This window comes from Chlorocebus sabaeus, chromosome 8, assembly GCF_047675955.1.
Source record: "Chlorocebus sabaeus isolate Y175 chromosome 8, mChlSab1.0.hap1, whole genome shotgun sequence".
Taxonomy (NCBI): domain Eukaryota; kingdom Metazoa; phylum Chordata; class Mammalia; order Primates; family Cercopithecidae; genus Chlorocebus; species Chlorocebus sabaeus.
The window spans coordinates 2,609,050-2,623,053 of record NC_132911.1 but is presented as its reverse complement, the minus strand read 5'-3'; the positions used below and the strand labels follow the sequence as shown (position 1 = coordinate 2,623,053).

Below are 14,004 nucleotides of genomic sequence, written 5' to 3'. Positions count from 1 at the left end.
ATGTACAAGTCTCACTCATCTTAAATTAAAAAGAAAAAGAGGGAAAAAGGAAAGGAAGAAAAGCCGTGTGCCCCTTTCTGGCTGGGCTGTGCGGTTCCCCCTCCTCCTGCCTGTGCTAGGCAGGCCGCTCCCAGCAGCCATCGTTGGAGCCAGCTCCTCCACCTGCTTCAGGCTGACACCTGCTAACTTCCCAGCTACCTCCAAAACTGCCACCTCCTTTTGAAAATACTGAGCTATAATTCACGTATCATGAAGTTCACCCTTCTATAGGGTGCAATTCTGTTTTTTAGTATATTCGGAAAGTTGCCAACCTTCACCACTCTTGAATTCCAGAACATTTCATCACCCTCATGCCCCTCCCCAGCCCCGGACAACCACTCATCCATGTTCTGTCTCTGGATTGGCCTGTTCTGACATTTCATATAAACAAAATCCTACAACGTTCGGCCTTTTGTGTCTGGCTTCTTTCACTGAGTTTGGCGTTTTCCAGGTACATCCACGTGGTGGCGTGAGTCGGGGCTTCCCTCCTTTTCATGGCTGAATCCAGTCCCTGTGTATGAAGGAACCACATTCTGTTTGTCCATTCACGAGTTCCTGGGCGTCTGGGCTGCATCCGCTTTTTGACTATAAATAACACTGCTATGGTCATTCGTGTCTACATGAATATCAGGTTCTTCTGAATCTACAACTACGACTGGAAATGCTGGGTCACCTGGTCATGTCATGAGTTACTTTCTGAAGAAATCACAAACTGTCTTCCCCAGAAATTGTACCATTCTGCATTCCCACCAGCAAGTAAGAGTCTCCCAGCGTCCTCACGTGCTCTCCGGTGCGTGCTGGCTCCACTGACAACATTATTCCTGCCATCCCAGTGTGTGACAGACACAGTGCCTCATTGTGGTTTCGCTCCATGATTCCCTAACAAGCAACAATGCTGACCATCTTCTCGTGTGCTTATGGGTCGACTGTACATCTTCTTTGGAGAATTATCCATTCAGTTCCTTTGCCTTTCATAGGGTTAGTTTTCTTTTTATTAAGTTCTAAGAGTGTGCCAGATGCTCTGCATACCAGATCCTTCTCACATCAGCTGTACGTATTTTCTCCCACTCTGTGGGTTGTCTTTTCACTCCCTTGATAGTGTCCTTTGAAGCAAAAAGGTTTTAATTTTAATGAAGCCCAAGGTATCTTATTTTTCCACATTGGTTGCTTGTGCTTGAGGTGTCAGATCTAAGAAACCACTGTCTAGTCCAAAATCATGAGGATTTACTCCTATTTCTTTTAAGGTGTTTATAGTTTTAGCTCTTACATTTACGTTTTAATTCACTTGAGACAATTTTGTATGTGGTGTGAGGCAGGGGTCCAGCTTCATTCTTCTGCACATGGATACCCAGTTGTGCCAGCAGCACCTGTTGAAGAGGCCATTCAATATTCAAATGGAATAGTTTTGGCACCGTGTTGAAAATTATGTGACCACAGATGCATGTGGTCTCCGGTCTGTGTCACTGATGTATGTGTCTGTGTGGTAAAATCTGAAGTTAGGAAGTGTGAGCCTCCAATTTTGTTGTTTTTCTAGATTATTTTGGCTCTTCTGGATCCCCTGCACCTCCAGATGAATCTCAGGATGTGCTTGTCAAGTTTTGCTGAAAAAAATAAAAATAAAAAAGCAGTGGAAATTTTGATAAGAATTGTGTTGAATCTGCAGATCCATTTGGGGACTGTTTTCTTCTTAACAATAGTATGTCTTCCAATCTATGAACACAGGATGCCTTCCCACTTATTTAGGTATTCTTTAATGTCTTTGAATGATGTCTTGTAGTTTTTAGTGTATAAATCTTGCCTTTTTGGATTAAAAATTTCTCTAAGTATTTTTCTTTTTGACAGCATTATAAATGAAGTTGTTTTCTTTGTCTCATTTTCAGGTTGTTTGCTGCTAGTGTACAGAAATTTAATTGATTTTTGTATACCAATCTTGTGCCCTCTAACCTTGCTCAACCTGTTTATTAGTCGAGTAGTTTTGCTGTAGATTCCTCAGAATCTTCTACATACAAAAGGATATCATATGCAAATGCAACTTTACTTCTTCCTCTCATCTGAGTCCTCCAGCTTTTTTCCCTTGTCTAATTGCTCTGGCAGATCCTCCAGTACTACTGCAAATAGAAATGGTAGAAGCCATCCTTGTCTTGTTCTTGATCTTCAGGGGAAAACTTTTCTTCTTTAACCATAAAGTATGATGTTAGCTGTGAGTTTTTTGTAGATGCCCTTTGGCAGGTGGAGGAAAAGTCACTTTCTAGTCTTAGTTTGAGTGTTTTTATCATAAAAGGGTGATAAATTCTGTCAAGTACTTTTTGTGCATCAATTGAGATGATCGTGTGTTTTTCCCCCCATTATTCTGTTAATGTGATGCATTCCACTGATTGATTTTCACGTCCTGAACCACCTTTGCATTTTAGGAATCTATCTCATTTTTCCAGGGTACACAATCCTTTCAGTATGCTGTTGATCTCACTTTGCAAGTCTTCCGTGGAGGATTTTTGCATCCATGCTCACAGTGGATACTGGTCTGTGGTTTTCTTGTCGTGTCTTTGGTATCGGGGTCATGCTGACTGCAGAATGAGTAGGAAGTGTTGCTCCCTCCTCGTCAATATTTTTGGAGAGTTTGGGAAAGAGTGCTGTTAATTCTTTTTTAAGACGTTTGGTTAGAATTCACCAGTGAAGCCATCTGGTCCTGGGCTTTTTGTTGTTGTTCAGAAGTTTGTGATTACTGATTCAATTTCCTTACTAGTTTTAGGTCTATTCAAATGTTCTATTTCTTCATGATTCAGTTTTGGTAGTTTGTGCCACTCTAGAGTCTGTCCATCTCGTCTAGATTATCTAATTTATTGGCCACCTGCTGCCTGTTTCACGCACAAGTCTCCATCATAACTGGTTTCTCGAGCCAGTTCAGAATAAAGCAGAAATTACTCCCTGGAAAACTGTTTGGGGCAGAGGAAGGCGACTTCCATAGAGAGGATTTAAAAAAGCAAAACAAACAACAGTGGCATATGAGGGAACTCTGGTGTGACTAGAGAATAGAGGAGTAACGCTTCTTTCTTTCCTCGGGCTGTTGACTCTTTCACAATCACGATCCAAACTTCTGGAAAGATGATTTTAGAAAAACCAAACCCTGCCGGGCGCGGTGGCTCATGTTTGTAATCCCAGCACTCAGGGAGGCCGAGGCAGGCGGATCACGAGGTCAGGAGATCAAGACCATCCTGGCTAACATGGTGAAACCATGTCTCTACTAAAAGTACAAAAAATTAGCCGGGCATCGTGGCGGGCGCCTATAGTCCCAGCTCCTCAGAAGGCTGAGGCAGGAGAATGGTGTGAACCTGGGAGGCGGAGCTTGCAGGGAGCCGAGATCGTGCCACTGCACTCCAGCCTGGGCGACAGAGTGAGACTCCGTCTAAAATAAATAAATAAATAAAATAAAACCAAATCCATGGTTGGTTGGGCCTCAGTCCCGGAGTTTTTAACCCAGCACAACCTCCTTGGTTCTAGTACCCAAGCGTCTCACACCTCATTACACTTCTGGCAAAATACTCTTCTGAAAACAAATTTTGACATCTGTTCCATGCTGAAAACCCTTCAATGGCTCAGCACTGTCTGCAGCAAAAGTGCTGTTTGAAAGAAAACTACACAGAACTCTGCTCCAAGAAGTCAAGTCAAAGGCGGCTACCTTCAGGAGCATGGGGATATCTGCACTGCCCATGCTTCCCCCCAACCCCCATGAGCTGAACCAGTGACAGGACCCAAGCTCTTTGTCCCCTACTGCGCTCGCAGACCCACCCTCTGCTTCCGGCAGCCCCTTGGGGACCCGTAGTCTCGAAGCCTGATGCATCTCTCCCTCTCTGAGGTGCCATCCTGGTTTCTCTTAGTGAATCCCTCCTTACCCTCGACCAGCCAGCTGCACGGGCACCATCCCTAGGCAGCTGCCGAGAGCCCTGTGCCCACAGGGACGCAGGCCTGTGCCCACAGGGACGCACGCCTGTGCCTACAGGGACGCAGGCCTGGCTTGACACTTTGCTGTGGCCGTTGTGAAATTCGTAGTAACCGTGGGATGCAGGGCCCCTGGATGTCGGCTCACTGTGCCAGCCTGAGGCCCGGAGGGAGTGTTGCCCCCGAAACTTCCACAGCACCCTCACTCACGCTGGCAGCCCAGCCATCCTGGGACTGAGAGCCGGGCCTGTGTTTTCAATGTCTCAACCATCTGTGGTTGGTTTGTTTTTGCCCAATGCTAGGTACTGGGTGAGTATTTGCTATGTTTCTGCTGGAGGACAGATTATATGGATGTTACCTTAGCACCGATGTTGGGCATGGCTTCTCCTTTCTCTAAGGCTTGGTTCTCTGAAAACAAGAACATTGGGCCACAGGATCTCTAAGTCTCTGTTTGCCTTGAAATTGTGTGATTCTGAAGGTGTCTGAAAGAAAGTAGGCTATGGATTCCAGTGTTTGGGGGATCTCTGGGGACGGACATTCCATAGTGTTCAGGGGTCTCTGGGGACCGACATTCCACAGTGTTCAGGGGTCTCTGGGGACCGACATTCCACAGTGTTCAGGGGTCTCTGGGGACCGACATTCCACAGTGTTCGGGGGTCTCTGGGGACTGACATTGATGGTGTTCAGGGGTCTCTGGGGACCGACATTCCACAGTGTTCAGGGGTCTCTGGGGACTGGGACTCCAGTGTTCGGGGGTCTCTAAGGACTGGGATCCAACAGTGTTCGGGGATCTCTGGCCTCTTCTGCTGACCTGGGCCTGTTGTTTTATTTTCTATGTTTAGATATAGGGTCTCGCTATATTGCCCAGGCTGGCCTTGAACTCCTAGCCTCAAGCAGTCCTCCTGCCTCAGCCTCCCGAGTGGCTGTGATTACAGGTGTGAGCCACCGTGCCTGCTTAGTCCTGTTTTGTTGCCCTGTGTCTCTTTCTACACAATGACAAGAATTAAATTCCTATGAGAAAAAATGCATTGCTGCAGAAAATCACTATGTTGCACTATTTAGGTCATCTTTAATATCTTGCCTATTTTATTATTTCATTCTGTTTTTCCCTTCAGTAGAGGATGGGGGCAAGAAAACTTTTTCCTCTCTTTCTTTCCTTCCATCTTCAGTCAAGAGCACTGCATATTGTAGAAAACCAAGAGTGAGGAAGAAGAGGTTTGCAACTTAAGCAGCTGTAGTCATTCAACTGAAAGGAGCTGTGACTCAAGGTTCTAAGCAAGACTTGTCCAGGCAATGCCCCCCAGAAATCCAGAATGATTCTCCCTTTCCTAAATGTCAGATCCCTCAGCACTACATCCGTGTTCCTAACACTATGAGATTTAAACAGCAATTGGACAAACCCAGGGTAAAGGGCCATTTGCAGTTGGGGAAAAAAAGATACTTCCCCTCCCCTAAAGCGTCCAGGGGACTGTGACTGGCACCGTGCGGCGGCTCAGCATCCACGGCATGTCTTCCCATCTGCTCCTGATGGCACTGACAGGCAGGTGGGTGCCCCCTGCCATGTCGTGGGTGCTGCACCAAGCACCTGGCTCAGCATCTCCACTGCTTTGTTACGGTGCCAGAGCTGGGACGGGGGCCAGCCACCCCCACTGGTAACCAGGCTGACTCCTCCACTGGGCCAGTCACTCCAGGAACGCCGAAGCCTCAGAGCCTCGGGTGCCTTTTTCTTCCAAATACAGCTGGCGTCTCCCAACCCGCTCAACCCAAGCTCAGATCGCAGGCAGCTCCCAGGCCAGCACTATTCTGACAGCATATGGTCCTTCGGGATGGATCCCCCCGCAGCTGCTGCCCCCGCTGTCAGCAGGGCGGACGCACACTCGGGGCTCGGATCCCGCAGGTTCAGGTCCTGCGGGCTGCACCCGCCCCTGGCCACAGTTTCCCTGCACAATGGGAACGGCAGGATGAACTTCATGTTTTCAGAGAGAGCAGATTTTTGCTTCTTTCTAAAAATGCATTTAGTTATTTTGGTACTGAAAATGCAAGGAAAGAGCCCTATATCTGGATCCAAACACATTGCTTCTCTCTGAAGTCTTCGAGATTTACAGCATATAAATTACAAGCAGCCTCAGAAAGGGGTAACCCCCAGCTGTCAGCTCAGACAACCGAGGCCCAGGTAGGTGGCTGATCCAAGATCACTGGATACTATATGGCTGAGCTAGGATGTAAACCTTGTGCCTCTGTAATACACAGTTACTGGGATGGCTGTACTGAAACCCTGTGCCTCTGTATTACACAGTTACTGGGATGGCTGTACTGAAACCCTGTACCTCTGTAATACACAGTTACTGGGATGGCTGTACTGAAACCTTGTGCCTCAGTATTACACAGTTACGGGGATGGCTGTACTGATGGGGTACAAGGGCTGTGGACAAGGTCAGGAACGGTGCTGCCCTGCCTGGCAACACTACCTAATCCCTGGCTCTACGCAACACTGAAGGCTTCTCGTTCTCTGGGCATGTGAAATAAGAAGTGTCAGATGGATATGAAAAGTAACAGGAACAATACTGCCAAAATTCATCTAACATGTACCCTGACCTCCCTGTCCAGCTATCTTCCATCCCTGTCTAGCAGGCCGGGTCTCGAAGGATGTGGGGGAGGCTGTGTCAAAAACAGACACACATACGGGAATGCTATTCACGATCCATGGCACAGTGTCGGCCTCCAGGAGGCTCAGGACCCAGGTCCCATGTTCACCTTGCCCCAGTGTGGACCTCGCATCCCTAACCAGACCCAGGTCTGCAGGGGCCAGCCGGAGAGCCCTTTCCTGGCTGAAGACGGCATTAGCCCGCATCCTGCCGTGCCTGCCAGCCAAAGCGGCGTCCACGGGGCAGCTCAGGAGCCACTATCCCTCTGAGACGACAGAGGGTGCAGCCTAGGCATGTCCTGAAACCGGTCTCATGAGGGTGAGCAAATGCGATTCATGAAATACCAGCAAAATGTCTTAAAGTTCCTAACCCGGGGAACTGGTTCATCCCTCCTAACGATGGTCTAGACAAATATTTTTAGAAGCTCTTAATACCATTTCTTTCTGGATTTGTGACGATCTCATCATTAGAACGTCTTCACAACCTTCAAAGAGATGAAATTAGACCCCTCGCCCCAACTGAAGACATTCTTTCCTGTGACCTTTTGTGTGAGGGTCAAAGGAATTTTTTTTTTTTCTTCTTTTGAGACAGGGTCTTCCTCTGACCCAGGCTGGAGTATAGCAGCGCAATCTTGGCTCACTGCAGCCTCGACTTCCTGGGCTCAAGTGATCCTCCCACTTCAGCCTCCCAAATATCCGACAGACGTGCACTACTGTGCCCAGCTAATTTCTATGTTTTTTGTAGAGACGGGGTTTTGCCATGCTGCCCAGCCTGGTCTTGAACTCTTGAGCTCAAGCAATCTACCCATCTTGGTCTCCCAAAGAGCTGGAATTATAGGTGTGAGCTGCTGTGCCCAGCCCAAAGGAATTCTTAATGATGAGTTGGTCCATTTTATTGGCTGAAAACACACCGCTGTTATCCCAGTTTAGGGACAGTAGGGTCAAGAGATGGCCATGAACAGACAGTAAAAAAGTAAGACAGCGCAACCTCATAATAAATGCCACATATGACACGGCTGAAAAATGCAGGTGTGAGGGGAAGTATGTAGCCTTTTCCTCATCACTTCAGGAATGTCTGTCCAACCGCACACACACACACGCTGGCACGTCACACAGCCACTGACAACAGCAGACGCGGGTGGGCTCACCAGGCACCGCAGCCTCCCTGGGAGTGGGCTCGGACAGTGTTCTGCAGCCTGCTTGCCCACATGTGCCCCTATGGGCATGCATTTAGGAACACCCACAAGGAGAGTGTGGGCCTCCTCCTGCTGCCTGAGCTCACCCACTCCGCGGGACATAGATGACCTCATTTCCCCAGCTCCTCCCATCCGCATGCATTTGGACACTCCCAAGTGTTTGTGATGCCAACAAGGCTGCAATGGACAAGCTCCTCTGTAGAGTGGATTTCTCTAGGGTGGGGAGCTGCCGGGAAGATGTTATGAACCCCAGTGCTAACTGGTAACAGGTGAGTGCCCTCCAGAGGGGTTGCCCTAAGGCCCAGTGGTCCCGAGGGCCCCGTGCCCCACATTCCAACCGGGTCACGCTTAGCGTTTACTTTCTGTCAATCTGAAGAAATGGCATCGTGAGGACCAGTGGTTGCTGGGACGGCGGGAGGGAGGGCTGAACAGAGAGCAGAGGATGTCCAGGGCAGTGAACCCACTCTGCGCGATGCTGTAGTGGTGAACAATGCTACGATACGTTTGCCCAAAACCACAGAACCGCGGCACCAAGCATAAGCCCCTGGTGGACCCTGAGTGGTGAGGGACTGTGGACCCCGGGCAATGACGACAGGGCCCCCTGAGTGGTGAGGGACTGTGGACCCCGGGCAATGATGACAGGTCCCCCTGAGTGATGAGGGACTGTGGACCCCGGGCAATGGTGACAGGCCCCCCTGAGTGGTGAGGGACTGTGGACCCCGGGCAGTGGTGACAGGCCCCCCTGAGTAGTGAGGGACTGTGGACCCTGGCCAATGATGTCAGGCCCCCCTGAGTGGTGAGGGACTGTGGACCCCAGGCAATGGTGACAGGCCCCCCTGAGTGGTGAGGGACTTGGACCCTGGCCAATGATGACAGGCCCACACGGGCTCACTGACTGTAACAAACGCACCACTCCAGGATGGGGTTCATGTAGGGGTCGGGGGGGGGGGGGGCTGTGCGTGTGTCGGGGGAGGGGTACATGGAAAATTCCACACTTTCCATTCAATTTTTCAGTGAACTTAAAACTGCTCTAAAAATAAAGTTTATTAATAAAACAGTGCCTTGTTTTAACAGGCAATGTTAGTTGCTAATGAGGCTAAGTTATATGTGTATGAGTTTATTGTTTATTTCTATTTCTTCTTCTGAGAGTTGCCTGTTCATGTCCTTTGAACATCTTCTATTGGGTTGGTTATCTTTTTCGTAGTTTAATAAGAAATCTTTGTATTTTAAGAACATTAATTCTTAGTCATAGATACAGGAAATTTTTTCCCAATTTTTCCTCCATAAATATTTGATACACGTATTTCAATGTGAAAAAGTTACTAAACTGTACCATTTTATTTATTATGGTAACGTCTGGGTTTGTGGCATGTTTGGAGAGGCTTTCCCCATTGTAAAGTAATAAAACTATTCTACTGCTTTTTATCTTAGAGGCTTATAGTTTTGTTTTCATGTTGAAATTCCCATGCATCTGGAGTGTTTAGAAGAGGAGAGGGCCAGCTCTGCGTTTTCCAAATGGCTGCCCACTTATCTCCTGATTCTTTGGTGAATGATCCATTTAGCCCATTGAATTGAAATGTCACCTCAATCAAATGCGAATTTTCCCTAAGCCCTGGAGGACTCTATAGGTTCACACTGAACACACTTCTTAAAGCAATGTTTCTTTTACTTAGCAGGTAACCAGTGAACACAGCTAACTGGTTAAAAAAATGGTTAGTTGAATTTTCTTGCTAATCTTGTCTTTCTGAGCAAAATCTAGAAGGGATTTTCTTATCCTTTCCCTTGGTTTTTTTTTTTTTTTTTTGAGACAAGGTCTTGCTTTGTCACCCAGGCTGGAGTGCAATGGCAAGAATTCGGCTCAATGAAGCCTGGACCTCCTGGGCTCAAGTAATGCTCTTGCCTCAGCCTCCCAAGTACTTGGGACTACAGGTGCGCACCACCACATCCAGTACCAGTGCGCACTGCCATACCTAGCTAATTTTTTTTATAGGGACAGGGTCTCACTTTGTTGCCCAGGCTGGTCTGGAACTCCTGAGCTCAAAGGATCTTCCAACCTCGGCCTCCCAAAGTGTTGGCATTACAGGTGTGAGCCACCGTGCCCGGCTAGAAGGAATTTTCTTTTAGCACGTGGCCACAGGCAAGAAGTCTTCTTTGACTTCGGCACCGGAAGTCAGCTGAGCTGTTTCTGAAATGCACCTTTTCCGCACTGTGTAGCCACCTAAGCGACTTACCTCTACAGCATGAGTCTCCACACTGATGATGAAGACTTGACCTCCAGAAGCCGCCCACAAGGTGTCTTCCATCATGAGTAGACTTCTAACCGGCAGGACGCCTAACTTTATCACTTTTTGAGGTTCTGAATCCCAGGATCCATCTTAAAAGAAAATATTTCATTTCATTCAAGTTCAGTTTTCTGTACACAGGAACAGGAAAATAGGATCGCATATCATTTTAAATAACTGACAACTGAAAGATCACCCACAGTGTTAATGCTTGTGCCTGATCCTGGGTGTGTCCGGGGATTCACAAGCTGACACCCACCCCAGTCGGGCCATGGTGCACAACCAGGACGCATAGACAGCTGCGGGACAGGCAGCCCTCAGGATCCCCCCTCCCTGTGCCTATCCCTTCCATGTGTGTCCCAGACAAACCACTCATACACCCTGAATCTCAGCTTCCTTCAGGGTAAGATCGAGACCATCCTACCACTAGCCACAAAGGTTGTTTCAAAAATTAAAAACGAAATAACGCACGTACAAAGCTCAGCAAAGTACCCAGCACACAGGTGTTCAATCAATACTACCATTTACAATAATAGTACATAAGATGATCTGGTCATCATGAAAAGGAACTGCATTCACGGTATAACTGGGGAGATGTTACATTTCCCCATTAGCTGTTTCCGTTCTAACATGTGCCTTGCTCTATACTGCATCACGAGGAGAGGCCATATGTTCACAGAATACTTCTAAGAAATCAAAATTGAAGTAAAAGGAATTCCTTACTTTTGATGAGTTTGTTCCCTTTCTTGAAGCCTAGAGTCACATGAAATATTCTGGTCTGAAAATATTTCCAAAGATCTACTGACGAAGTCTTTCACACTTTATATCAAGTATGAGTTGCTAGCTTGAATACCAATAAAAATTATTTGAGGCAAGATTTACCACAAACTTTTAAAGTGACTAATGTAATTATCCTATAAATAATTAAAATGAATTCTTCAATTCTCAATCTAACCATTAATTAAGCCAGTGACCTTAAAAGTGTAACTAAATTATTAATCCATCAATGCCGTCGACTTCCTAATCAAATAAACATGCTTCACTCAGTCAGGAGAACACAGCCTCAGTTCTTATCTCTTTGTTCCAGATTTCAAGCACTGAACCTTTGAATACAAAACAAGTGTCTGAAGCGGAGGTGTGCAGTCACTAAAAGACAATTATGCAAGCTTTGACTTTTGTGGCATACTTTTAGTTATGATTCAACGTTAATGGAAATGCTTTTATGTTGCAATTAGGCTAAAAGTGTTGCAGCGTAATTATTAGCCCCAGTGAACACGGGCCTGGCTTTTCATTTGCAATATCTGCACAGGGCCCATTGTATCATTATGTGATTAAAGATGCACATGCACAATGCACATGCATGCACACACACAAGTGCACATGCCATATGCATACACACACGTGCATGTCACACACATACACACACACGCAGGCATGCACATGTACACACGCACTCACCCACAAGTATGTGCACCTGCGGTCACATGCACACATGGACACACACGTGTGCACACGTATACTCAAGGCACACAAACCTGCCTGCACACACACATATGCCCTCACAATCACGTGTGCATACACACATGTGCATACATGCACACACACACCTGCTCACACATGCACATCCCCTCACACTCCTGTGCATACACACATGTGCATGGGCCTTCCCATTTGGTACTCATAGCCCTTTAAAGCACTGCACACTGCAACCTCCAGAAATACGTGGGTTCAGGGCAGAGCTACAATTTTCTCTGACATTCACACACTCTGAAGGGCATGGAGTGGCACAAGAACGCAGGGTTTTGAATCCTAGGTCAGAGCTCTCTCTGTCTACTGCCCACTGTGCTTGGATCCTGGCTGTCCGGTGTGGCTTGGCAGTGTCCTACCAATAGCACAATTCCTTTGAAACAAGAACTCCAAGATCAATGACAGGATGGCCTACTTCAGACATTTTGCTTGGTTAAGGTTTGACTTCCAACAATTGAACTTTGTTCTCTGAGCACCTGGGTGGGTCATTCTGCAGTGTGGGCTTGTCTTTCTTGGGATGACTTCTCCCTGTGTATGTGCCCCAGGCCAGAGCCCTCAGCAGGCTGCCCACATCGCAGCTGGACCCAAGCACACGCTAATGACGTTTTGAACTAACACTTAAAAATCTGGAAATTGACCACAGAATTTCAGATTTTTAAGTCCCTTGAAACATCAGAGCCCTGGCAACAGTGAGGGGCTGGGAAGCAGCCTCCTCCTCCCTCTGCACAGGCCGAGGCCTCCAGCCAGCCACGTTCCCCACCACCAAGAATGAAGTGGCAGGCTATGCGCTTCTGAACAGGCTGCCTCGCACACTCCCACACGGTATGCCTGCCAGCGCTCGGTGAGGAAGATGCAAACAGACACGTTCGGCAGATCTCAGTTACAGATCATGCAACGCGTCTGATGAGGCGAAAACACAGTCCAGCACAGGGCTCCGCAGGGGACAGGACAGCAATGCAGACAAGTAAGAGGCTGGAGAGATGCTCACTAGTAAACCCAGGGGAAAAAAGGGAGACATAAGCATAAAATACATTCCATTTAATAGAAATGTAATTTCTATTCCATTTAATAGAAATGTGATTTTTCCATTTAATAGAAATGCAATTTCTATGGCATTTAATAGAAATTAGAAAAACAGAAAAAAATCCAGATCATGTGAAAAAGTCCTATCAACACACATTTCTCCACGAAGCTTCATGAAAGAGTTGAGTGCAGAGTGATAGGAACACAGGCAGCAGCAGGGAGGTGGCCTCTGCCTACCGTGGAGCAGAAACAGGATGGGAAAGCCAGCCAAGGAGGCTGGCAGAGGTTATGACAACAGATGAATGACAAAGCAGGACTGGAATGGGAGAGCCCAGCCCTGAGGACACACAACCGTCCATGGAGAACTGAAATCATGAGGCCAAGTGAAGAGGGGGTGCAGACTGGAAGCCAGGCCGAGGCACCCACCGGATGAGAGGGAGGCAACCAGGGGCCCGCCAAAGAGCCAGGGATCCGCCAGTGATCAGCAGGGTCAGAGTCCAGATGGCTGCGGGGGCGAGACAGGAGCGGCTCCTGTGCTGACTCTGCCTACCGGAGTCAGAAAGAAGACCAGGCCTTCTTGGTGCAGGTGCACACACAGGCCAGGCTGGAACTGAGAGAAGAGACGGACCCTTTTATATTGTTTTACATTGTTTTCTGCTCAGAAAAGGAAAGAAAAGCGAAACAAAAGGCAGGTAGCCTGGCCCCTAGGAACCAGACCTGAAATCAAGAAACCAGACCCAAAACCAGGCTTAGGCCTGCCTGACCTAAGCCTGGTAGTTAAAATTCCACCCCTGACGTAGCAGCAACTGATGTTATCTATAGATTCCAGACATTGTATGGAAGGACATTGTGAGACCTCCCGTTCTGTTCTGTTTCACTCTGACTACCGTCGCTGGCAGCCCGTCACGTAGCCCCTGCTTGCTCAATCGATCACGCCCTCTCACTTGGACCCCCTTAGAGTTGTGAGCTCTTAAAAGGGACAGAAGTTGGGCACCTGACAAGCTCGGATTTTAAGACGCTAGCCTGCCGATGCTCCCAGCTGATTAAAGCCACTCCCTTCACTATCTCGGTGTCTGAGGGGTTTTGTCCAAGGCTAGTCCTGTTATAGAACCACATCGCAGAAGGAGGGGCTGTCTCCATGCAGCCAGTGGAGAGAACCTCCCCAAGGAGGAGGCGTCAAAGTCCGAGGGCAAATAACACCCCAGGCTCTGGGAGGGGCTGGCGCAGATTTCTAAGGAGGGAGGAACTCCAATAGCAGCAGGCAGCCAAATGCTCAAAGCAGAGAGAACCAGGGGTGGTTGGAGGGCAGAAGGCCTTGTGGGCAAGGAACAAGGACTGGAGGACTGGAATTCTATTC

General features: G+C 47.9%; 1 protein-coding gene and 1 pseudogene across 6 annotated transcripts in view; one reads left to right on the top strand and one right to left on the bottom strand.

The window, feature by feature from the left end:
• The window catches only part of ARHGEF10 (Rho guanine nucleotide exchange factor 10), a 137,502-nt gene that overhangs the window by 16,344 nt on the left and 107,154 nt on the right, over positions 1–14,004 (bottom strand). For all 6 annotated transcript variants that reach the window (XM_073017913.1, XM_073017915.1, XM_007961584.3 and 3 more), the window contains one exon: positions 10,047–10,189. In XM_073017913.1, the coding sequence (XP_072874014.1) occupies positions 10,047–10,189 (143 nt within the window). The remainder of the gene's footprint in view (positions 1–10,046; positions 10,190–14,004) is intronic.
• On the top strand, positions 3,275–6,889 carry LOC140712283 (uncharacterized; annotated as a pseudogene).